We start from the raw sequence: 26,072 nt of genomic DNA, 5'->3' as shown, positions 1-26,072 counted from the left end.
GGGACCGATGGGGAGCTGGAGCGGTGGTGGGATCAGCAGGCTGCCAGGACCCCACTTGTAACTATGTTTATTTTACAGTTGCAATGTTGCAAACAGAACCTTTCCCTACACTCAGTTGCAACATCTGACCTGTAACGCGTTGCTCAGCTTGTCGCGACAGGGACAATCCTGAAGGGACTGAACTAAGGTGAACAATAGGTTCTCCTGCGTACCTGCAACACTGCAGCTGTTGTGTGCCCTTACGGCTCACTGATGTCAACGTCCTTCAAGCATCCCCTTGCAGGAAGAGCCTGAGGTAACTCGCTATCACAGGCCAGTACCCACAGCGTGTTGTGTTTACGTGGCTGTCACGGTGGGAGTCTATACACCGCCCCAGCCACGAGCAGCCTGTGCAGCTGCGGGTTACGAGAGCGAGTATGGCTGGGGGTGAAGTGTCCCTGCACCAGACCCGAGGGACGGAGCTCATCTCCGCGGCCACCGCCCGCACTCACTGCCGTTAGAGGGCAGGCACGGTACCTTCCCTGCCACGTCCTGCTGCAGGCACTCTACTTATGGACGTCAGCGGGAACTGCCGGCCACGGCCACGCAGCTTTCCAGCTTCCCACGCGTTCCTGTTCGGAGCCCGACGGTGAACGTTTCCGGGCAGGCCCGCCAGGCCCGCAGTTACGTGCCGCCCTCCCGGCCCTCACGCAGCCCGCCTCGCTCCCCGGCAACGCGCTGTGGCTGTCCCCGCCGGCCTGGCGGCAGACCGAGGCCCTGAGGCCGGGCCTCCTCCTCCGAGCACGGCCCGCCCCGCCTGGCCTGGCCGCCCCGCCTGGCCCGGCCGCCCCGCCTCTCCCGGCCGCCCCGCCTCTCCCGGCCGCCCCGCCTCTCCCGCGCCCCGCCCCCGGCGGCCGAGGAGGTGGGCAGGGGGCGCGCGGCGGCGCGCTGGGCCGCGCCGGGCCGGGCCGGGGGAAGGGGCGTGGCTTCGGGCGGTGCGTCGCGGTGCGTCGCGAGGCGGGCGGAAGCGGAGCGAGCGGCGCCTGTCAGGCGGGTGCGGGCCGGGAGCGGAGGTAGCGGGCGGGTGCCGGGGGGGCTTTGCCACGGGGCTGCCGCGTCCTGCTGAGGCGCCGCGCCGGGCGGCACACGGGGGCGCGGCGCGGAGGAGCTGTGCCCCCCGGCTGGGGAGGGGGCGAGGAAGGGCCTCCGGCTGAGCGGGGTCGACGCGAGGGTGGCGGGGGCCCGGCAGCCCGTGTGGGGAGACGGGGCGGCCCCGCCGGGCGGGTGCGGGTGGAAGCGCCGGGCTCGGCCGCGGGGGGCGAAGGGGGAGGCGGGGGGCCGCAGCCTGGCTGCGCCTGCCGGCCGAACCCCGGGTTTCACCTCGCTTGAGCGCCCAGCTTTGAGCTCCCCCTCCCTCGGGCTCGCCCCCCGCTGCGGGGCAGGTTTATCCTCCTGCTGGCTTCGGCCGTGCTTCTGTGCAGCCGCCAGCCCCCGCTGCGCCCCCCGGGCCCGCGCTGCCCTTGCGCAGCGGGTCGTGCTGCGGGGCTGCCCGGGCGCTGCCTGCAGGTCGGTCCCCCGGGGTGCTGCTCCCTGAGCTCCGGTTACCGGCGGCAGCGCGGGTCTCCGGTGGCTGGTGGCGGGGCCACCGCAGAGCCCGCTGGCAGCTGCTCGGGTGCGGGGTGTGCCGCTGCCCGCCGCGGCTGAGCGTTCCCTTCGGCTGGGTAACCACCGCTGTGGTGCAGTGCCCTTGGGCGGGGAGGGAGCCCTGAAGGAAACAAGGGTTTGCTGGTTTCCTTCCTCGTGTGCAGTGGTCTTCCTGGCATAAACTATGACTGCAGTGACTCGGCAAGATTGATGCCTTGCTGGTAGTGTAAGGACTTAACTTTCGAAGAGGTAGAGCATGCATACAGGGATGTGATGGCACTTAGGAGGAGGAAATTTTCTTTGTTTGCTTAATTCCTGTTCAAGCAAAGGCAAGATCCTTAACAATGTTAGGTGAAGTGATCTATTGGCACTAACAACTTTGCATAAAAAAAGTTTTGTTTTGCTTTTTGGATGTTATAATGTATAAAACTTCTTGACAGCAAGAGTTGTGGAATAATGCTTCCTTCTTACAGTACAATAAAACGGCTTTTATATGTAACATCTGATGATGTTTTAACTACCTTTTTGATCCTGCATTAAATTTATTTCGCTATATACTGTTATCTCTCCTTATTTCTATAGCACCGTTAATCATTCATTATTAATCAACTTTCTTTTCAGCTTCTTAATCTAACATGGTAGCATCCTGTAAATTCTCTTTCATGTGTCTTGTAACCTAAAAGATACTGACAACTAGAATGGAGCGTAGTTTTTGTGTTTCTGTACCACAAAGAAAAGCAGAAAGAATTTTTGTTCTGTCCTATGACATAATATGGAGTTTCTTAGTGCAGTGTAGGTCAGGTTAACAACTGGGGGCACAGGGGTTGTTGTTGTTTGGGGTTTTTTTGGTTGTTGTTTTGCCACCTCAGTGGGTGAATTGGGGGTTGCGGAAAGACACAGTTTTTCACTGTGAAAAGTGAGCTTTGTAGAAATTGTGACTTTTTTTTTTTTCAACAGAACCTTCAGAGTATTAACATGCTGAGCGTGATGCATGTGATTTGTTCTAACTAAATGTGTTTATTTTGGAGCAAATGTCATGAATTGCATTCTCGCTCATGAGAATATTAAAGAAAGTAAACGATATGAAGAGGATAGTACTTTGTAAGTAGCATCTTATTCTAGTGTTGCAAGTGGAGCGATTGCAGTTTTAGATCAGATGTAGAAATTTATTGCTACCTTTGTTCCCGTTTTGACTGCTGGAGACTCCCATGTGTATAAAGCCTGAATTATTCTGGCCTCTTTTTGTTATTTTATGTGTTAGAATATATAATTTTTAATAATTCATTTTGGGTACTTGAGATCTCTAGAGGGTTAAGTAATTATGCTGGAATTCCTTTGGTCTAGTAAATAGGTCTTTTTCCTAAAACTTTTACAGTTGGAAATAAAGCTCCTTACTCTTTTTTTTTTTTTTTTTTTTTTTAAGCTTGTGTAGTCTCTGCTTTTAGGGATTTTGTTTGGCTTTCAGCTTCTTGAAGGAGGCATTGGTATTAGTTAATCACATACTGTGATTTAGCGTGGGGATTGGACGTCATTTAACTGCTAAAAGTAAGATATTTTCCTGGGAGTTCATGATCACTTGTACGTTTTCCAAGAATAGTTAAGGGTGCTAGTGTTTGCATCTTGCCCAAACTGTAAGTAGGATAAATGCATGCTGTCAGCTTAAATTGTCAGCTGTGTAGTCAATGTATCTGAAGACTAGTAAGTGTCAAAAACAGTCATTAAATTGTTTGACTAGCTGTCAAAAATCTGTGGGGTTCGGGCATGCAAATGAATGTGTTTTGTCCTGATACAAGTTTACTGCTAAAATGTACTTCATATGGTATTTGTTATTTGACAAATTCTTTCACCTGTGATTGAAAACTTGTACCATTAGATGGGCTGGGTTTCCTCAACTAAGCATTATTAATAGTCTTCTAAATTTTCTTTTATGATTATCGACTTTACAAAAATTATTTGTGTTACCATTTGCCAATTTAAAAGGTTAATTTTGGATTGTTCAGAACTAAATAGGTACTTTGCCTATGTAAACCAGAGCTTAGACTAGAGGCCTAGACAAGAGGACTTAAAACTTACTCGACTGAAATTGGTCTCTTCAGTAATATCAAAGAAATAAGAGGCTGCCATGATATATATAATCCAGTTAAATCTTGGGTACCTTCTACTTAATTTTAACAATAAAACATGTTGCAGTGCATACCACTGTGCTGCTGTGCTTAACTACTTTCTGTCATAACCCTTACTATGCTAACATAAGCTGACAAGTCAATCTAGAAATAATAAAAAGATGTAGAAGAAGAGATCTTACCTGTCGTGAATGTTTCCTCCAGTGATATTTTCCTAAAATCTTCAACTGGATCAGCCTCCTGGGAAGGAGCATGAATTTGAGGCCCGGTCTGTATTGTCGTTTTGCCACGGAAACGTACTTTGCTGGGCACCTTGCACACGTCCATACTCAGTTTAAATTCTGCAGGTTTCTTCAAATAAAACCAGACTAAATTCTTCCTCTCTCCCCAGTGGTACAAGCTTTCATGTTAGCATTCTATGAGAATTGTGTTTGTGTGGATGCTGCACTGCGTCTACGTGTACAACCAGTTCTGCAGGACCGATCTCTCCAGCATTGCAACCATTGCTTTGTTAGTTGACTCCCCCCTCCCCTCCTCTTTTAGTTCTCTTTAATGACACCCCCCACTTCCTTTTAGTTCTCTTTGAAATGTTCAGTGCAAATCTCTCTTCTCAGTACCCTACATTTATCATCTTGCAGGTATGGCTCTCTGTAAAACTAGCTAAAATTAGCTAAACATTATCATCTCAGAGGGAAGTTTTGGAGGCCCGGGGGCTTTGGAAAGAGTGGTGCAAACACAGCTGTGGAATTTCACAAGGGAGTAGAGGTACTAGCTGGGACTTTGCAGGGGAGTACTTGTCATAGCCTAGTGTTCAAATGCAACGAAAAAATTGTGGCAATCTTACCAGGGAAATGGGAAGCTAAAAAGGTACCTTGTGCTCTGTCATAACTGCAGTTCTTACGAGCAAGGGTCCTACGTGTGACCTGACCGGCAGCAATAGAGCATAAAGAAAAATAGGGAAGTGTCCCAGATGGAACGAAGCTGAGATTTTGTTGGGTTCTGTTTTTTTAAGAAGCTGATACAGAGACATAGAAACATTTTGAGGCCCAGATGGATCCAGTGGGAGGAGGGGAACTTCAGCAAGTATAACATGCTGTCCCCATTGATATCTGCTTTCTTTAGTTTTCTTCACAACTCTTGCCAAGTCATTTCCCTTCTCAAAATCTTGAATCTTGGCTGACTGCCCACAGGCAAGGAACCTTCTGTTTTTAAATAGTTGGTTTATTTTAAAAGTATTCACTGGCAGTAGTAGGCAAAATATAGGAGGGAGGCACTGAAAAAAAGCCAGGATACTTTAAGGTATCAAAAAGTACTTAAGCAGTCTCCTTAGATGTAATGCAAATTAAAAGCAATTGTGGACAGAAAGTGTAAAATAAAAACAATGCAAATAGGACTACAATTAATTCAAATTAGAAGCAAGTTACCAGTATTTCTAAAATAGACAGGCAAAAGGTAGTCTGGTGTTTGGGCACTCAGATAATTTTATACCAGAGCCACTGTAAACTTGATGCGTGGGTTGTCAAGTCTAAAGCAGTATGTTTTTGCTTTCAACTCAAAGTCCAGCAACAAAACAAATAGGTTGTGAGCTGTTCTTAGAGGCCTGTAGGAAGGCTAAAACTGTTCCTGGTTTAAGGTACGTTTGAGGTTGTCCCAGCAGCTTGTAGGCAGTGACAACATCTGTCTGCTTGGTGAGCTGTGACTTTTGTTGGCCCAGAATACCCTTTGGCTGCATTGAGAGACAGGGACTGGTGGGAGCATGCAAGATTTTCGTTCTTTGTTGCAGCACTGTAGAAGAATAGGTATTCTTGAAAGTTAGTTATCCGTTTTTTCTGTTCTCTTAAACCTCATGGCTTTCTATGATTTCACTATATCCATTAAAGGTATTCCCTGAAAGGCAGGTAGCAATAAGGCAAAGAGATAATATTTTTTTTTCCTAGTTCCTTGGTTAATTGCAAGTCTAGGTCGTGCAGGGACAGGGAATGAAGGAACATATGCTGTGGGATAAGGTATAAAGATAGATAGATGTCCTGGAAAAGACACCAAGCACTAGGCAGACTCCTTTGGCAGCGCATCCCAAAAGTGGTACAGAACCACTAAAACCTGTGGTCCAGCAGCTGTCATACTGATAGGGCAGCCTTTTATTTTGCTAGACGTATGCCTTCTTGCCTATCCTTAAGGTGGCAGCGTGTTGTATAGTGCTATTCTTTTTGCTTGAGCCTAGCAGGTAGTAATATAAATTCTCTCTTCTATTGACTGATCTATGATGCAGCCTCAAAAGACCCTCAAGTCTCATCAGCCCACGGATACAGCATTTTGATGTGCTTTGTTGTGTCAGGCATTGCTGAGGTTTTGTTGATAGGGTATCCTTCTTCTTTTTTCCATCTCTGCTGGTGACATTTTTCCGTTGAGCAAATTTTACAGCAATAATAATAGGAATACTTAACAAGCTGAGAGCTGATCTTGTCAAAAGACAGCTGCAACATGGTTTCACTTGTCTGGGGACATGCACTGCTGTTAATTGTTTGCTTCCAAGTATGATGTTCTGCTCTTTTATGGTTCTATGCAGCTGTCTGAATGAACCTGGGAACCAAAAGGTAGTGTTGGTCTGCCAGTCACCAGTACCTAGGTGCCGGTACAGGAAAATGGTTTTATTGACATCTTGTCAAGAACTCATGTGCTGTTAAAGATACGAGGATTGTGGTTCTTCCTTGGGCACCAGTTTAAAATATGAATTATGTGGGTAAGATGATTTATTAAACGGTGTTATGTCTAGGAATAGAGAACTGAAGTTTCTGTGTATTGCGAGGAGTTATGGTCCTATGTAACAGGATACGCTTTCCTTCTTTGGGCACCTCTTTGTCAGCTGCACCTCATGCCAATTTTTCTCCTACTGCTAAACCAACCAACAGTCATCTAAGACTGCAAATTACCAGAATGCAGACATCATTTTTGGTGTTCCAGAAAGTCTCAGCATGTAACTTTTGGGCTTCTTGGTGCTTATTTCATTGCCCCTGTCTTCAAAGATTAAATTGGTCAGTGAAAAATTGGTCAGTGGAAACATTCTATGCGTTTTTGTGTGTCAGTCATTCTTTAGACTTCCCATATTCATTGCTGCACAGCGACTGTGCTAGCAGGCTTCCAAATAACATAGAACTAGCCTTTCTGCTCTTGGAATGGTAAGCACAATGTCTGCCAGCTGAGTAATGGTGATGCTCAAAGTTTTCTGTTGGAAAACAAAAGATTTTGGAGGATGCAGAGGTAAATGGGCTGGGTGGAGCACACTCTAAATAGATAAAAATAAGGAAACTGGTAGGATACAGTTGATAGAACAGTGGAAATATTCTCTGGTGCCCTGTGATTTTTGTCTTCCTGAAACATTTGTTGGCTATTGTAGAGGTGTATCATCACGTCTGTTTACAGCACAGCTTATTGTTTACTAATACTGTACCCTCACTGTACTCAGAGTTGTTTCTCATATAGACATAATTTTAATATGTTGATTTAAAATCCTTAATAACTTCATAAATTTGTTAGGCTACCACTGAGATTGTAATAAATTCCTATTTCATACTGTACAATTATTTAATAGTAATTATTACTGTCAGCTTTTATTTATCCTGTCCTAATTTCTGTCTGCTGTCTGTTGCATGACAAGTTTTTTTACCCCTCCTTCTTCTGTCTGTAGTTGGATGCAGTCTCCTATGACTGTATCTGGCTTTTTCTTTTTTTAAGTCTCTGTCTTGATAAATCACTTCTTGTGTTTATACGGTTAGTAATAACAACTCATTGCAAAGCTAGACTTGCTTTTGAATTTCCTCTATTGTGGTGTTGATGATAATTTGGCAGTGATCATAATTTGGCAGATAAGTATTATGGTAGTAAGTAATAGATGGATTAAAATTCCTGTTTATCAAGGCTGCTTTCTTAATATAGTAGTTCATTAGAGACCTATATAGGTCTCTAGGGTATCTCTGAAGAACAACTACCTGAGTATTCGCCATTCTAGTTTTCAAAATGTATAACCAAAGAGGTGAATTTATGGGACTATATATTAACAATACTATTTTCAGTGCATTTTTCTTGACTTTATCCTTCAAGTCTTTTTGATCCTTGAACAGAATGGGATTCTCAGGCTTCAGCTTTCTTTATTCTTCGCCTCTTGTTGATTCTGTTTTGTTAGTTTTTTGCTAAAGCTGCTTACTAGTAACTACCAAAAATACCGGATGGGCCTGCTGCTTTCTTTTCCTCTTACAAATAATCATCTTCATCTGTCCTATACATTTTTCAAAACTAGAAGGTACACACCATGTTTGCAGCACAGTTGTAAATTTACCAGGCTGGTGCTGATAACCACTTCTAGTGGTTTAGGAAGGCTGAGATCTCTCGGGTGGAATAGAAAAATGATGACAAATATGTAGTGGTCTTTCATGAGGTGACTTGACTAGAAGAACTGACGGTGCTGTAGGGTGTGTTGTAATCTTTTAAGGATTTGAGTAAGCCTTGTTTTCACGATACCCCAGGGTTGTTTCAGAGGGTGTATGAGGCATTCCTTTGCCTTACAGACTGTTGCATTTTTTGTGTTCTACGTGAATATAATCTCTGGGTTTTGCTGGGAATAAGTAAAGCAGAATCTGAGGAAGACTTTGCAACAAAATTCAAGTATGGTGTTTTCTAAGTGTGGGCTGGTTTCTGTGGAGAAGGGTCAGTATTCAGACTGAAGTCCAATGCTAATGTTTAAGTAGCATCAGAGATCCTGGAACTTTGCTTTATTATAGAAAATATAGTAATGGATTTTCTCTTGCCTTTTCTTTGGCCCTTATTCCTTTTGTTTCATGCACTCAATTAATATAATTTAGATATGACTGATATTGGAACACAGCTCCAGAGGATAGAGACATTATTTTGTTTTGGAGAGGATGAGTGCCTTAGTTCACTGCCAGACACGTCTGTCAGTGTTTGTGGTGGTACCGCTGGACAATCCTAAATCCATGTTGGCAGTCTTTAGCAATACGTTTCTTAAACAACCAGCACTGGCAACAGCGAAGAAAACCAAACTCTTTATATGTCTGTGAAGGGCAAACCTAGTTTCAGATCCTCTCTTCAGGAATTGCTTGTAGTTCCAAGTTCTAATGTTGCCCCTGGCTTGGGCTTGTCATTTTCAGAATAATTTAGATATGCATGTTGATTTTTAAAGAACTTTGGAAAATGGCCACTTGAATTGGTCACTTCAGGCTGCCTATTGAAGGGATTATCTGGAAGATACTCTCTTCTTGGTACGTTCTTGGATTGCCACTTTGCCTGCGCATTTGGGTCAGGGGTTTTGTTTGATTTTTGTTTGTTTATTGTTAGGTTTTTTTGGCTGTTCTTATTTTTTGGGGGTTTGTTGGTGGTGGTGTTTGTCATGGCGTTTTTTTGGTTTTGTTTGTTTTCCTTGGTTCGGTTTTTGTTTTTTCCTTTCCCTCCTCAGATTTTCAAATTTTGTCCCGGCTGTACTCCTTCATCTTCATGGTCCTCTTCCTTTTGTCTCGGTCTCTGTGGTTAGGAATGGTAGGAATTCCAACAAGGCATAGCTCTGATGTGCCCTTTTTCCCTGTTGCTTTCTGCAGTGCTTTGCCCTCCTTTGCCATAAAAGCCCTTTAGCTGGGGTTGAAGAGTGGTTGCCCTGGGTTCCTACTTGGGCGAAGTCAGTGTAAAGAAGAAAGTCTCGGCTTCCTTTTTCCCCTGCTCAGGGAGCAGTGAGTAAGCAGGAGTTGAGACAATGAGGGAGAAGAAAGAGACAGTCACAAGAGACAGTGTTTCTTATATCTATGCTGTTATCTCACAGGATATTACTTCTGAATTACTGAAAAGAAAGGTCCATTTTGAGGACAGGTTTTGTTTAAACTATAATGTTCTTGTAGAGAAGTGCTGACCCTTCAGGGCAACAAGAGGTAAAAGAGTATTCCAATTCATCCATCTTACTTATTGTGCTATTTTTCTCCCTAATAAGTACACCTTCTGCTCTGATACCCTTTTTTCCTGCTTGCAAATCACATGGGTATAAGCTTGCTTTTTGTGTTTATTTGTTTGTTACTGCGCACCATGTAATGCAGGAATGGTCTTGCATGGAGTGTGTTACGGGTCACTAGAAGTGCACATTTCAGGAAGGAGGAGGAGACCGTGTCTCTAGAACTTTGAAATTACGCTGGAATTCATTAAGGGAGAATGGCCTCTAAAAATGCATAGGAAAAGTGACAAGTGCATATAGTTCCCTTCACTTTGGTATACCTTACTCCCAGTTCCGTTGCCGAGTGTTAGTATTTGGGTGTTATGCCATTTGCCCAGCAGGTTAAGTCCTTGATTTCCATTAGTTTCAATAGTCAGCGTGTGCACTGTGCATCAAAGATACGTGGCAGAGACCCAGCCTGCAATTCTTACTGCTCCTTGGCAGGAGTTTATTCAATCTGTTCCTCTTGGCTGGGACTCTTATCCTGGCTTGTGGTCTTATTTACAGTGTGATGGCAGAGTTATTTCCACTCCAAAGCTCTGTAGTGATACTGTCTAAATGCTTCAGGATGAGATACAGCTGGAGATCTGTGGAGAACTGAACCAAAATTCTGCAAGAGCTATCTGTTATTTTCAGACTTTTTTTAAAAAAAGTAATGGGGTTGAAACTTGTCTCTCCTGGAGAGGTACTATTTGGTCTTCTGAGCCATCATGTGAATACCCTACTCCTGGACCTCAAATGTAACTATTTTTCAATATATTTGACTATTCAGGGATTATGTAGATGCATGATGATGTAGGTGCAGTTTATGCTTTAAAGTCTGAGTGCAGAGCCATGGATTTGGCAAAGAACTAGGGAAAAGAAGTTCTGGTTAGCTCATGTTTAGGGGGGATCTGTTTCAGGAGATCTTTAACCCCACAATTCCAAATACTCGCACTGATACTGTAGAATGTACGTTTTTATTGTTTTCTCTCTTATTTTACGTACTCAAGATAAATTTGCGTCTTAAAGACAGTTTTGGGGGGTAGGCACACTGAACAAATTACATCCCACTGGATTTACAGTGGCGTTTCAAAGTATTGCATGTTGGCTATCTGTCCATGTGCATGCTCATATCCCATAATTTAGGTGAAGTAAACTATTCCTCGTCAGTGACTTGTGATTGCCACCCACATTAGTACACCAAACAGTGAAAGTAAGATTTTATGTACTGGCAGTTACTAGAAAGAATTTTACACACGACAGCTTGTTACTTTACAGCAATTTTGGTGTCCAAGTCCTAATATTGCCCCTGCCTTGGGTGGATCATGTTGAGGATAATTTAGATATGCATGTTGATTTTAGAACACCTCAAAAATTTGCCACTTGAATCGGTCATATTGGCCTGCCTATTGAGAGGATTATCTCAAGAGTGAAGGTGAAGATAAGGGACAAGCACAAGCTGGAACCCAGCTGGCAGTAACGCCTGTGTTTGCAGCAGACGGTGGCACGTTGGCATAAGGCCAGTTGAACTGGCCCGCAGAGGCAATGTAAAATACCATGGAGGTGGAGTTATGTTTAGATGAGTACTTAGCAAGATAAGAAATTCAGTCTCAATATTCTAACAATGGAGGCCTGACTACTACTATAGAAAGTGTGGTGAGGAACTCTGTTAAATGTGTCACTTCAGTCTAGAAGCTCCCTCTCAAAAAAGTATTGAATAATTGGAGACATTTCAGAGGTGGCTGAAACATGAGAAATATGAGGTATCCATATGTAAAGAGACTGAAAAGATTGGATTAATTTGAGGGGGGAAAAATAAGAGAATGATACATATGTAAATATATATATACACACATATATGATGAATCTGGAACATCTGCTGTCACTGTCTTATAACACAAGAAGTGGGACACATTTCAGGGAGATTCCTACCAAGTGTTTTTTAAAAAGTATGTTTTAACCCATTATTGGGCATTCAAATGTATGCATTTATAATAAAATGGAAATGGATTCTGTGTTGTTCCCTAACTATTGCTTCAAGTTAGGTTGAAAAATTTATTTCTGTTTTAAAAGCATGTGGCTTGAGGCCCTCAACTTGAACCACTCCATGTGAAAATGAAGGTTCCTTTAGCCCTGCACTTTGTTTTGTTTTTTTGCCCCCAATACAGAGCTACTGAAGATGTCTGACTTGTATTACTTCAAATTATCTGGACATTTGCTGTTTAACTGCTGAAGCTTTCCTACCACTTGTTTCTCTCATGAAGCCTTAATCTATTGAGGGATCAGAATTGCCTGCTATGGTAAGACATTTTTACAGTGGTAGTAAAATGCTAAAAGTGGATGCAATGTGCCAGTTAATTTTGGTTTTATTTCTTTACTTATTAGCAAGACACCAGAACAACAAAAAATCTTAATGCTGTGTAAAATCAGAAGAGGATGATGCCCAACTTCTAAGTAATCAGCCAAGAAATTGTTCTGCATTTTATCTGTTTATACTTGCCCTATGCTTCTAAGTGAGGAGTAAGAATCAAGTGAATAATTTCACAAGATCCTTTTCTTGTGTATAGATGTATGTGTAAAACTCATCAGAATGTTGTGTATAAGTGTTTTACAAGTCTCTTCTAGATATTGCATTTTGTTTGAAATGCATTTGGATTTAATGTCCGTTCAAATTACAATATTTAAAATATTTAAGGTGATTCATAGAAGCATAGAAGTTTTGATTTTTGGAGAATAAAAATTGGTAAAAGAGGAGGAAACCTTGTCAATAACATGAGATAGAAAGATGACTGCACTTCTCACCAGATACAAATCCACAACTGCATGCTAGATTATGCAATAATACTGCATTTGGAAACTGGTATTTGTCCTTGACCTCAACGACTGTAGCAGTTCTTAATAACAAAGTCATATTTTACAAATTTCAGGAATCAAGACCAACTACAACATGAGAAGATGTATTCAAGATGATCCAGCCAGGAAGATTTTTCACTTCATAGAAATCTTATTTTTGTTTAATATGTAATATAATTTGACAAAGCCAAGTTCAATTACTTATATTAAAATTAAAGCACACCTCTTGCCTTCATCAGAAATGTTTCTAACGTTTTCAAGAAAAAATATGTCCCAGAAACTGAGCATGTTTTTACTAGTTTTTGGCATCATTTGGGGTTTGATGTTGCTACGCTACACTTTTCAGTATCCAAGACGCCAAAGCAGTGCTGAGTTGCGTGGACAGATATTAGATCTAAGTAAAAGATATGTCAAAGCACTGGCAGAAGAAAATAAGAATTTAATGAATGGTGGAGGTGCAGCATCTATGGCAGGATATGGTAAGAGGAAAAAATCCATACTAGTTATTTCAGTATCTTTTCCTGAAAACTCTATAAAGTTACACTTTTTTTTTCTTCTTTTAAGTAATATATATTGCTCTTCAAGGGAAAAAAACTCTCTGTATTTGATTTTTGTTTATTCACTGAAGTTGAAGATTAAGAAGTGGTGCAAAATCAAGCTTGAGACATGAGACTTTTATTTTCCAGAAATTTTGTAGATATCTCCATGTGTATGACTACTGTTACTTACAGGATTAACAGTAACATTTTGCTTTTTCTGAATTTTAAGCTATTGAGGAATCAGCACGTGCTTTATATGGGGACCAAGTTTTAGATTAAGTCATTTCAACATTCCAGATTCTGCTTGTGCCTCATTGCTAACTTTCTGCTTTTATTTCTTAATTTTTCTTCTCTTTAAGTAGTAAAAAAGCAGCAGAAAGCAACATACTAGTTGAGTTTGCAGTTTTGAGACTGCAAGGCAATTATTAATTTAGTTGAATCTCCCCTTGGGTTAGAAGTAGCCGCTAGAGATAAGGTCCCTTGTCTCTAGAGCTTTCGTACTTGTTGCATCGTACCCATCTGATTTACCTGTTAACTTGATGAATATGTGACCGGTATTCACTGTCTTCTGAAATACAGGAAACATAGTTTTGAGATCTTTTTAGAAAAACTATAAAAATGTCTTAATTTTAACTCTGGTCCCTCATAGCTTCTCTCGAGGGAAGGCTGTAATGAGCTCTAGCTAAGCCCTTGCAGGTTAGGTTTGAGGAAACTACCTGTTCTGTCATAAAGGAAAAAACATATCTGTGAAATTTTTTCTTTTTGTGAAAAAAGGCTTAAAAAGAAATACTTAATATATATATATGTATGTACAAATGTATATTTAGGTACTTTGATCCCATTCTTAAGGAATCCTTAAAAAGGTGCGCTCTGCCAGTTGTAGGATGCTCTTTATAGGCACTCTGGTCAGAGTACAAACAGCAAAAATGCATCTGAACGCTTTTTGCTGCTGCTCAGGAACAAGGAGGCAAATCTGTGGTGACAAGATAAGCAGGAGACAACCCAAGAGGAGAACAGCATCAAAATGGCTCAGCCTTTAATTCTTTCATTCATTAAGTTAACATTTTTATAAGAGACTGCTTTTTCTTTTCTTCTCCCTTTCCCTCCCACTTTTTTTTTTTTTTTGCCTTCAAGGATTTTCTGCCTTTACTGTGTAATTACTTCTCTGTGTGATTTGTTTTAAAAAAACCTTCTGTACTGCAGCTTTCTACTGCTATATAGGTCTTACAGTGTATTTCCAAATGAGATTTGCCTTCTGAGGTTGTTTCTGAAGTTTAATTTTAAAAAAATGAAGTCCACTGTTGATTTGCATGCTGATCATCAGACGTACAACTTGAGTAGGCATTTCCTTCCCCGGGCTGTTGAGCACAGGATGGTACTGCAGAGTGCTCAAACTGGAAAGCAGTTTTTTTGGGTTTGGTGGGGTTTTTTTGGTTTGTTTCGGTCATGTCATCCCCCCTGTAGCCCCCCCCCCCAAGGTGATATCACTAAACAAGAACTAGTTAAATTTAGAGGGAGGGACTGACCTGAGACTTTTTAAAGAATTACTAAATTTACTACAGATGTTTTAATTTTATCTGGGTTACTCTTCTTTTTTCACTTTAATATCTGTGTTTTTCCTTTCCAGTTTTTCCTGTTAGTTAAGAACTGATTTGGGGTATATATGTGTGTGTGTGTGTGTGTGTCAAGGGTAAGAAAAGGGGACTGTGTGTGTCTGCCTGTGTTGGGGGGAACTTAACGCCTTGTAAAACTTGGTAAGTTTGTTCGTTTTTTCCAAGAATGAGAGAAGGTGGTGATATGAACATTGACAACAGTGTAATTAGCTTTTGCTGAAAGGTTGTTACCATTTTTATGTTCCAAAATAGGGGTTTTTTTTCTGTTTTTCCTCTTGTTTTTCAATCAGTATAGGCTTAAACGTATGGAATTTTTTTTCATACTTTATAGCTTGTGTAAGAAGTGGTAAGATACTTTCTCATAAAACTGCTACTTAGAGGAAAGCTGTTAAGGACAACCTTTTTTAATGAGGGAAAGTATTTAAAAATATTCTGTTGCTGTCCATGGCTAAAAGGTGTCATAGCTGGGTATTGTAGTGCTGTTGTCTGGATGAAATGTGAAATACTGCCTTTAAATAGTCATTAGTCTAATGCTCCAACTAGTGGTTTTGTTCTTACACTTGAATATTTAATTGGCTTCCTTCACAGTTCACTATTATGGTGGTATCTTCCTTGCCTAAAATAACAGAGAAATGGTATTAAAGAAAAATCAAGCAGCTGTTTAATTGCACACTTAATCTGCATTCTTTCCCAAAAAGTATAGTAGGAAGGACAGCAAGTCTTTAAGATGTGAATATGTTGAAATAGCAGTTCTTTTTCACCACACATAGTAAATAATATGATTTTGTTTTTTCCATTATCTTCAGCTGATCTTAAGAGGACAATTGCTGTTCTTCTGGATGACATCTTACAACGCCTGGTGAAATTGGAAAACAAAGTTGATTACATCGTTGTGAATGGCTCAGCAACAAATGCCACTAATGGAACTAGCAATCAGGTGCCAGTAACTTCAAATAAACGTGTAAAATCAGCAAGCAACACTAGATAGCGAACAGGGCCACTTTGCCTTGCTGCATCTATGATGGGTAATATTTAAAACAAGCTTTTTATCTCTGGCTAGGGCAAAGCAGTAGCTGACTGTAAAAGAAGCGTAAACTATTATACTGTATGCTGGCTCTATGTAGGCCTAACTTATGTGCATAGGTTCTCAAAGCATTATTTCATTGCCTTTGAACAGTACTTCTGAAGTGATCTTTGTTGTCTTTAAAGATATTTTGATATCATGATTTGATGTAGTATGCCATTGGATAATAACAATATACAGAAAGCAATGAGGAACTTATAGGTAGGTTTCTAAATATATTTAAGTATAAATACAACATATCATTTGGATAGGTGAGCAGTATTGTAGCTTATTCATTTTTTGTGATCTGCATTAAGCCAATGTAACTGAGGATAACACATTGTTAAATAGATGTTAGAAAATGTGTATACTTATAATATTTTGTTACTCCTTTACTAAAACAATATTGAGGATAGCATTGGCAGTAATATTTTAAAATTGTGACCCAAAGAATGTCTTTATTTGCACTATCTGGCAGAATAGCTAGAGAGAATTTACTGTATATTTAAGAAAATTAATTATAATAGGAAGATATCCTAGGTAGTAACACTGTCCAGGTATATCTTTACGCTGGAGTTAGGGCAGTTAGATTATCAAAAGCAAATCATAATCTGTGATATCTTAGAAGATTATTTCTTACAAAGATATTTAAGTGTATGTATTTTGTAATTGCAGATAAAATTATTTAAGTGATGGAAATATGTTTTGGATATGTGAATACTGTTTATTTTTATTCATTGCGGTTTCTTTTTAACTTTTTAGTACCTTGCAATTTGTGATGAGCATAGCACACCATCTCCCTGATTTCCATTTTTGATTAGGAGGAAAAGCAATTAAGGGAAACAAGGCATCTCTGCATTTAACAGAGATACATGTACTAAGGGTATCTTACCATGGAATATGTGAGAGCTAAGGTAATGTTTGCCTTATGTGTAAGTTAGCCTTACAGCAAAGTAAACTGCAGTGTGGGTGCACTGTATTTCAAAATGTTACGGAAGTCATATTAAAGAGAAAGTGCCACAGAGCCTGTTGTTTTGTGTTGGTTTTTGTTTGTTTTTAAATGTACTGAATATTTGAGGGGGGGGCTTGGGGTGGGGGGGGCTTTATGTTCAGGGACTTTTGCCAAAAGTGTTCTTTGAGTGGGTTTTTGGGAGGTGCTGGATGATATACTATCCAGAGTTTTGTGTTCTTTCTTCTATTTCCCTGCTGACATGCTGATATTCTGGACTGTTCTAAAGGAAAATACACTTACAACCTTAGTTCATATGCAGATGATTGTTTTCTGTCACATTTTGTGTAAACATGTACTCACTTCAATGCAGAAAGAGGAAAGGAAAATAAATTTTTAATTGTGCTTGTAAAGGCTCCTTTTTTTTTTTTTTTAACAGTCTTGTCATTCCTGCTACATGTGCTCTAGATGTTTCTGGACTGGAAAAAATGTACATCTCTGAAGTTTAGTAGTAGTGTCTCTGGTATTCTTCCTGCATGATCACTTGAGTTGCTTTGCTTTTGAAATTATAATGCCCTGAAATTTTCCTAAAGTTAGAGGTAAGGGGAGAAAGAAATGAAGAGAAAATAAAATTACTGGTTTAGATCTTTAATGGTGGGGACTTCACTGTTTAATCTAGGAGTGAAGACAGATGCATAATTTCTTTTTAATCTGTAAGTCTCTATTGACAATGTGAAGACAGGTTTTTGTATCACATAGCTACCTATCTATGATTTTTATTCCCTGGGTACTTGCTTGGTACTGATGACAAACAACCTAAGCAGGAATGTGAACCAGTTCAAGGAACTGATACAGTTAACAGAACACAGACGTACTGACCCTGAAGAGTCTGTCAGAACACAGATGCAGTGATGCTGAAGAGTTAATGTTGTGGAACTGGGGTAAGAAAAACATTTGCAAACCCACTAATTGCTGGGACAAACTACCCAAAAGTAACCTCCTGTCCTCATGTATATTGTAATTACAATAGCGAAAGTAACTCCCCGCCATCCTCGGGAGCATGTGTATTGTATATACTACTATGTAAAGAGTTACAGCCAATCAAGTTTCACGATGACTAACTTCTTTGTTTGTTGAACTATATATAAGGTTCCTAAAACCAGGAAAAGGTATGCTAGCTTTGTGGATTTACCACACAGCACCCATCTCTGCGCAGACGTGAAATAATCATCTCGACTCTGTGTTGATTGGATTTTGCACACCAGGTGAAGAACCCTGATTTTGGGACAACGTTTTGGCGATCCGGGTGGGACAGCCGTAAGGCCTTGCCCCGATCATCTTGCTGTGCCCGACCGTAGACTGGATCGGAGAGATCCTGTGTGCACTGACCTACTGACTGGGCACTCCTCCGGATTCTCGCTGAAGTCAGGGTGACGAGCAACCTAAAAGATGCAATGCCCAAACAGAGATATTTGCATCAGGGTCAAAGAAGGGAAACCCCTTGGACTGGTAAGTGTAAAATTTAATTATAAATTAGATCGCTTCTGTGGAAGATTGTTACGTGTAGATGCTTGGCAAGGGTGCCTTAATTGACCAGTGGGGTCTGAGCTGAGTGCGCTCTGAGCTGGGGCGTGGGTCAGAGCCTGCAGATCTGGGTATTTGGCTAAAATGGGGTCAGGCCAAGCCACAATTCATCCCTATAGTCCTCTGGGTTGTATTTTGAAAAATCGGAATAAGTTTGGGGGTGATCTGATGACTAAAGATAAGATGAAAAGGTATTGTAATCAATGGTGACCTAATTATAAACTAGGTGATGGTGAACGATGGCCAGAAAATAGGTCTTTACATTATAACAGGGTATTGCAATTGATGATGTTTTGTCACTGGTTGGGAAAGTGGGATGTATTTCCATATGTTGATGCAGTCATGATTTTGTATAGAAAACGAGATACTCGGAAAACGTGTAGATTTGGGGGGAGCTATGTTGATGATGTGCGTGCCAGAAAGGAAGAGTTTATTTGGATACGACCGTAGTAAGAACAGGACCGTATGTGTTGGGGTATGGCAGCGTGCTCCCCACCCCCCATCCTGACCTAACAATGAACAACTCTGTTCCGCTTAAAGTGGAGTCAGGAGTTTGACTTGAGCAGCGTGTCTGTCTTGCGGAACAGTTAACAGATGCGGTCTAACAAGCCACCAGGTGAAGAACCCTGATTTTGGGACAACAGTACCAACAAAAATCTTGGTGGGTGGTGTCACCTTGTGCTATAAACAGTCAAGAGCCATTCTTGTGTGTGTATGCATAATGCCTTTTTTTCTTTTCTTATACGGGTATATGAAGTCTTAAAGCTCCTGAGGATGGTTAAGCAACCATAGCAAAAGTAGCAAGGTGAATGTTTGTCACTGTGTGTGCGTGCAGGTGGTTTTATGCAGGGATTTTGGAGACTGATATTCTAACTTACATGCAGTTACGTACTGCTCATAATTCATGGTGCCATTAGCAAATAGTTGCTTTTCTCTTGGGTTTCGGCAGTACCATGGCTCACTGGACCTGGCTTGTACTTGACAAATACACAGGGGGAACTGACTACCTCTGTCTTGTGGCACAAACGTTCCATTCATGGGTATAGTTGAAACAACTGTTTATCAAGAAGCAAGTTCAAAACACTCTAGTAGCGTCCTACATCTAATTTTACATGAAACCAGCGTAATTAGGAGATACCCGTATCGTCATGCTGTGCCTCTGACTTGTGTTCTCTCTTCACCAGCTATCCAGCAAAGTACTACTTCCATGATTTCTGTGCTCCAGCAGTGCAGAGGGTGGAAGCTGAGCTTCACTCGTCCTTTTTGCTGAGATGACAGTGCTTTCCAGAGTGGCAAAACTAAGCTTCAAGTGTGCAGACTAAGGAAAAAAGGGTAAGGAAGGGATAAGGGGAGGATCTCAGCTGCCTTTCCTATCAACAACAGTAGCAGGAATTCGTATGTATGTTCTACACTGCAGCCTGCTTTATAGGGTATTTTGAGAGGTGTGGCAGCCCTGCAATGGAAGGACGTCGTGTGAAGGACCCAAGGGCTGGTGAAAAAGAAAGAGAAAGCCTACAGCTCACCCCAGGCGCAAAGTGCTCAATAGTATCACAACATTTGGTTGTGTTGGCAAACATTTAAAATTTTTTTTACAAGGAATATTTAAATAGTATTTCTGCTGTGCTGCAGTTTTTATGATGCAGCTATGTATTTCCCATTTCAGATGACAAAACAAATCCCCCCCAAAGTGACCTGCTTCAGGTTTTGTGAAATACAGAATCTCCTTGAGGTTGGTTGGTTCTTATGCTGGATTTGGTTTGGTTTTTGGTTTTTTTTTGCTTTTCTTTTTCTTTGGAGGGCAGGGGGGCATATAACCTCCCTTATATAAAGAACCCCTGATCTGGGGTGGTGTTTGTTTTGCTTGTGCTCTTGAAATCTTTTGGCAAATTATCAGACTTGAATTTTTCCAGCTATAATTTGCCTCATGAGTGTTTACCAGCTGATTTCACTAGGTGATTGGTAGTATGTCTGTGCCTGTGAATGACTGTTTAATGTAGGCAGCAAAGAATGGCCAATATCCACTCCCAAACAAAAGTACTAATGAAGAAAAATGGAAAGAAAATAGTATATTGATTGCTGTCTAAACAGCTAGAAGCACCACAGTTTTCAAGTTCCACAACCAACTAACTGGCAGGAAAACATCTTAGGGAAGATTGCCTTGATTCTCTAGTTCTTTTTGTTGCTTTCCTCATCTAAATATAATTTTTGATTCTCACAACAGTAACCTTAATGTAATTAAGATATCCAACCATTGTCTCTCAATCATGTGTGAAGAAGAAAAAGTGCAGAGTGGTGCCACATTAAAGAACCTTTGAGATGAACGGATGGACAGCTAGACAGATACTCCACTGAAACACGCTGACACAACTCTTAACAAGCTGATTATCCACTGTTGGGATCACAGAAGTTTGCTGATCTGTTTTTAATGAAATAATTTACAAAAAATACAGAAACATAGCACAAGGATGTAGAGGTTTTTGTGATCAGTGTGGTGAAACATCAGTATCCTTGGCACCCAGTATTATGTCTAACATATTGCACAGTCGTCTGTTTTTCCAAGCAACTGCTAAATACTTGGTTTTCATTAACACGATCATTTAAGGAAGCTGCCTAGAAAAATCTGAATTCTAATTGAAAACATTTAATAATGCAGGGGTTTCCAAACTGCATCATGTCTGTGATGTGTGCAAGTTGCCTAAGTGACCGAGCGCCTCCTGTGCCGGTACGTATGCTGAGGGCAATCGCTGCTGTTGTGGCCTGCCTTTGTGGGAATGCAGAAGCACAGTAAATTTGGGAACTTCTAAAAAAAGTTTATTTGGAAAAATGATTACATAAAATTTAACATCTCAGTTTATTATGTTTTCTTGAAAACCTTTTAATTCCTTAAAATGCTCAAATTAATGGAATAAGCTAAATGTCTAAAACATTCTTACTTAATTGGTGGGGTATTTTTAAAGGTGATGTACAGTGTCAATCGACATCTTTAACAATCCAAATATGACCCTCCTTACCTAACGATTGTGTCCTTTCATTAGTTTGTGCTTTACAAAACAATGCAATCTGGTATCTGTGGGGTTCGATCTAATATATTTGATAGTATGCCTTCTTCAAAGGCAACAGTGAAATGGGAGACTTCTTTTGATAGCAGCTAAAAAAGAGAGTTGGACTTTTGCAATGTCTTTCATGTCAAACAATTACTGAATTGATATTTCACTAAATCTCAGTTCGTCTGGGTGTTGAATTAAGAGTATGGATTTGATGTTTGCCCGACAGAGCCCTTTCAAGGACTTATACTGAAACAGTTTTGCAAAGTCAAAAATAGATGGTTTGTTGAGGTGACAGATATAACAGATTCAGAATTGCCGTTGATAAGTACACTTACTGTGTTAGTGCGAAATATTTTAAAGCTAACTAATAATTAATAGTTCACCCAGGTATCATCCACAGTATAATGTAGGCACAATTTCTTACTGAAAGAGGTATCCCTGCTAATGGGGAAAGGAGGAGGAGTCAGACATGTCTATCTGCCCAGCAGTCAGTGGAGCATCTCCTCTGAATGAGGTGTTTGCAAGGGACCAGATTTATAGATTTATACTCTTGACGAGGTGGGACTGAGTCGTTGTGCCATGTACTGATAAGCTTCTAAGAAGGCTTGGTGTGTTGGGGGGTGTGTGTGTGTTTGAGGCCAGCGTTTGGTATAGGGGCATGGTTACTCTTCTATGCGGCTTCAGTGGTTGCTCCTCTAGCTGCACTGAAGCAGCATCGGGTCCTATGGCCTGCACCTCACTCGAGAGGTCCCTCAGTGGCTCTGATAGCCGGGCCTGGCACGTGCCGAATGTTCAGCTGTAAATCTCCATGCCTGTTCTGTGCTTTGGCCAGATAAGCAAGTTCCTCAGCTCCTGCCTTTGTTTGAGCCTGGTACAAGAGAAGCATGCTGCTTAATTCACGTTCGTGCTCACCCAGTGGAACAGTTTTCTGCAGACTCATGGTCACTCTGTATTTTCAACACAGCAAGCCTGCGAATTTTCCACTCTGGGATGATGCACACTTGGGCTTCGTTTTAAAAACCTAAATGATATTTTTAAACAGATACAAATGCACAAGTGAAAGAAAAAAATGTCACATTACTTGTGTACATGAAATTGCATCACTTACCAGCGGAATCACATGGTACTGAGTTATCTTATCTGTAAGTGATCTTAATTGCTGCAGATTTCCCAGCTAGGTTTGTGAGTACCTCCAGCAAAAACCTTTCATTATTAATTGACCCTTGCTTGCATATGAGCTTACATGTTCCCTGTGGCATTCATTCATCAACTTGTTCAGTAGATGTCTAATCATGTTCTGTTTCTCTGAAAGCAAAACTGAAGAGAAACATGCTGACACTTTTAAATGTCTATAAACTAGGGGTAATAATCAGTAAACTAATTTTTATTGTAGCATAATGTATGGTCACAGTTTATAATAAGTGAGTACTGCTTGCATTTGCCTTTAAGTATATCAGAATATTGATAACAAACGTGGAGGAGGAAACAATTTGATGGAAACTGATTCCATTATTCCTTACACCAATTCTTCTTGTTTTCAGAATAGTTGATCAGAGATATTCATTGACCAAATGCATGGAGGTAGAATAACTGACTACTACTTCAAAATGATGACTTGAGGTCTAAAATATTAAAACAGTTATTTCTAAATTATTTATTCTTGCATTAATAAATTGGCTATCTGCAATTTACATAGGTATTTCACTGAGATGAATTTTAAAGCACTTGTCAGAAAGGGCTTTAAAAGACCCTTTACGGGTCACACATTTTATTGTTAACAGAGGGTGTTGAGGGAGACTGTCAACACCCTACGTAGCATTAAGCTGTTGCCTTTGATGTGTAGGCAGCACCTTAGGTCTCACAGAACTGTACTGTTAGTGAGTGTCCATATGTTCAACCCACTTTGGTGTGTTCGGAGATCTTGGGCCAGCAGCATCCGTATGCTACATCACAGCCATAGGAGGTAAAACATGCCATCTGGATCTCTGTTCCTTTTACTTACCTTGTGGCATGGCCTCTTTACAGTAGCAGAAAGCCTTCTTTTTTTTTTTTTTTATTCCTGCTATTTAAAATTATTCGATAGTTTCCATGGAAAATCTGGTTTGACTCAGTCTTCAATGAATTTTATTTTGGATGTCCATTAACAATGTCTTAGAAGGGATGAGAGACAGGAGAGGGTTTTCTGAACCTAAAATGTATTCCAGTACTCATGCTGTAACAGTAAAACAGCGAGTGCTTTAAATACCTTTATTAGCTAAGAACTCAATTGCTCAATTACAAAGTCTTTCACCTTTTCTATCTGTTCTCAAGTCTATGAGCACAAATTTGGATCTAAGCAGATGCTGGGGTGCTAGTAAGATGAACCCTGTCTCTATTGCAGAAAACACTTGCTGTGATCAAATCCAGGAATAAATCCTCAATTCTTAAGATGTGAGGTAATTCATAAGACAGGTCCCCCGCAAAAAATTACTTTTGGTTTCCCTAGTCCCAATACCTTCTCGCCGACTGCTCACAGGTAATCTGATACTGAAGTACAGTATAGACGAACATTGGCAGCCCTTGCCAAAAGCTGCCTTGTTCAGAAACCTGGCTCTGCTCTCCAAACCCAAACTGTATCTGAGGACTGTTTTTAACAAAGATCTTGCACAGATGAGGTATATCAACCCATGATGTGGGAGCTCTGTGTGAACAAAGCTTGCCAGAGCTCCCCCCAACTTTGTTGGCAGTGCAGGGATCTCTGGCACCAGGGAAATGTGCACACAGATAAAGTATCTCAAAGATCTTCAGTTTTGTGCAGCTCCTGTGCAGTAGTGTGTTCCTCAGTACGTTCCAGGTCCCTGCCTGCAGAGCTTCTTGTCCTGTTTTCAAGGTCCCCTTTCCCCCATCTGCTTCTCTTTGGAAGTTTTGGTCACAGGAAAATTTTTCTTTTCCCTGGAGAAACAATCCTGACTTTTTGTGTGAGGTTTTATTTTCCTCCACCAGCTTCCTTGAAGATGCAGTGACAGCTTGCTCCCATCTTTTCTGCCTTTAAGAGGAACCTGTTTGTGTTCAGACCTCGGTGTGACACAACATGTGTGTTGTATCGTGGTGCTGCCTGCACTGCTGAAATTTCTCATACGGGACAAATGCCCAGACCATGTGCCCTATCACCTTATTCAGATACTGCTGGAAACCCACAAGTCTCCTGTTGTTTCATCTTTCTGGGAGGAGAGAACGCTGCTTTGGCCCTTGTGATGCTTCTTTTCATCTTCTGCTTCGCTGCTGGTGGCTTGTCCAGTGCAAAACAACCCAGAGATTTCCTTGAATTGCTGTACCTGTTTTGACAGGTGCCTGTCATTTCATTGATGAAAAATCCTGCTCTCTTGGGCCTCACTTTGACAGTCTGAGGGCTTGTAGCTTATGCTGGCATGCAGAGCATGATTTAAATACCGATTTCCCAAAGCTAAGACAAACCTACTAGAGCTTTTGCTCACCTGTGCAGTCACCCACCACCTTGCTTTTATCGAGAGGAAGCAGACTGTTTACACAGTGCAGTATGATTTAAAGAACGAAGTCAAAATTTCTTAGTGACTGAGTATCGTTTATTGGCAGCACTGGATGCACGGGGGATCCTTCTGCCTAACATGCATGTTTAAAGTAACGAATTATCTTATATTTATACAATAAAACAACAAATATTCAGTTAATACATATACATATTCATTACCTAATCCCGCCTACTCTTGCTTTGTATGTTAATTAGCTTATCAGTCCTTTGCGCTTGTGCATATTCCTCCAAGAATTGTGGGCAGGGGTCTTTGGGAGGAAGGCCGTAGGTCTTCCTCATGGTGTACTTTTCACCTTTTGCCTGGTATGTGATGATCTTGCAAGTTTGCAGTGTTCTTATGGGTCTGAGCTAGTTTATGTCCTTGTTGACCATCTGTTTCTTCTTGTTTCTTTTAGTCGCTCCCTCTAGACAACTTATAAACAGGCCCCTTGTTAGAGAAAGTTAAAGAGAGAAACAGACTCCTTTCATCAGTTATTTCACTAATTATTTCTTTCAGACTATGGTTACATGACCTAATGACTATACCTACATTCTTTGAGTAAATATAAGTTCTTAGCCTTGGCACAGGGCTGTACAGAGAATTTCATAGCAGCTTCTGTTGTGCAACTACTAGTTTCATTAGGATAATTTTTTATATTCATTATATTTTAACTACAAGGCTTACTCTATCCTAAAGTGAATTCATACAATATCAAGTGTCAGAAAGCAGCCTGTGGTCTCTTTACTACAGCTGCACCCACGCCAGGGGAGCTGTTCCAACCTGGTGGCATCGTTTGCGGCACCGGCAGAGGAACTGGGACGTGCCGTGGAAGAACCACCTTTGGTTACAAGTGTTTCCCCAGGTTGGCCGCCTTTTGTCTTCAGCACTGGACACAGCATGTGTTTGGTAATGGACGTGCGCCAAGGAACGGGGTACGCGCCCACAGCCGCCCCTCGGCTCCCCACCGCGCCCGCGGTGGCCTGAGGTTCGGGGGGGGCCGGGAGCAGCAGCAGCAGCTGGGGTCAGCGCGGGTGCGGGGGCAGGCGGGAGGGCTTGGGGGGGCCGTGCCGGGCCGTGCCGGGTGGGGGGTGCGTGACCGGTCGCCGTGGCCGCCGCGCACGGTGCTGCCGCGGCCTCGCAGCTGCGGGCACGTTCCGCGGGCGCGTCCCCGCTGTGCCGCTGC

The 26,072-nt window shown here is 41.6% G+C and overlaps 1 protein-coding gene across 2 annotated transcripts; it reads left to right on the top strand.

Annotated features, from left to right (window-relative positions):
* Positions 1–894: 894 nt before the first annotated feature.
* On the top strand, positions 895–16,806 carry CCDC126 (coiled-coil domain containing 126). Of its 2 annotated transcripts, none has more exons than XM_055708933.1 (4): positions 895–1,052; positions 11,883–12,014; positions 12,642–13,046; positions 15,526–16,806. In XM_055708933.1, exons 3-4 carry the CDS (start codon positions 12,809–12,811, stop codon positions 15,705–15,707), a joined length of 420 nt encoding a protein of 139 aa, XP_055564908.1. In that variant the 5' UTR covers positions 895–1,052; positions 11,883–12,014; positions 12,642–12,808; the 3' UTR covers positions 15,708–16,806. The 2 variants fall into 2 exon arrangements, with proteins under 2 accessions (XP_055564908.1, XP_027670535.1); XM_027814734.2 differs by lacking the exon at positions 895–1,052 and adding an exon at positions 6,342–10,472.
* Positions 16,807–26,072: the final 9,266 nt, after the last annotated feature.

This window comes from Falco cherrug, chromosome 4 (genome assembly GCF_023634085.1).
Source record: "Falco cherrug isolate bFalChe1 chromosome 4, bFalChe1.pri, whole genome shotgun sequence".
Classification (NCBI taxonomy): domain Eukaryota; kingdom Metazoa; phylum Chordata; class Aves; order Falconiformes; family Falconidae; genus Falco; species Falco cherrug.
This window is presented reverse-complemented; position numbering and strand designations above follow the sequence as displayed.

Coding starts and splice junctions, on each gene's coding strand:
- CCDC126 (XM_055708933.1), top strand. CDS start 12,809: ATGTTTCTAACGTTTTCAAGAAAAAATATGTCCCAGAAACTGAGCATG. Junction 13,047..15,525: donor AGCATCTATGGCAGGATATG/GTAAGAGGAAAA, acceptor CATTATCTTCAG/CTGATCTTAAGAGGACAATT.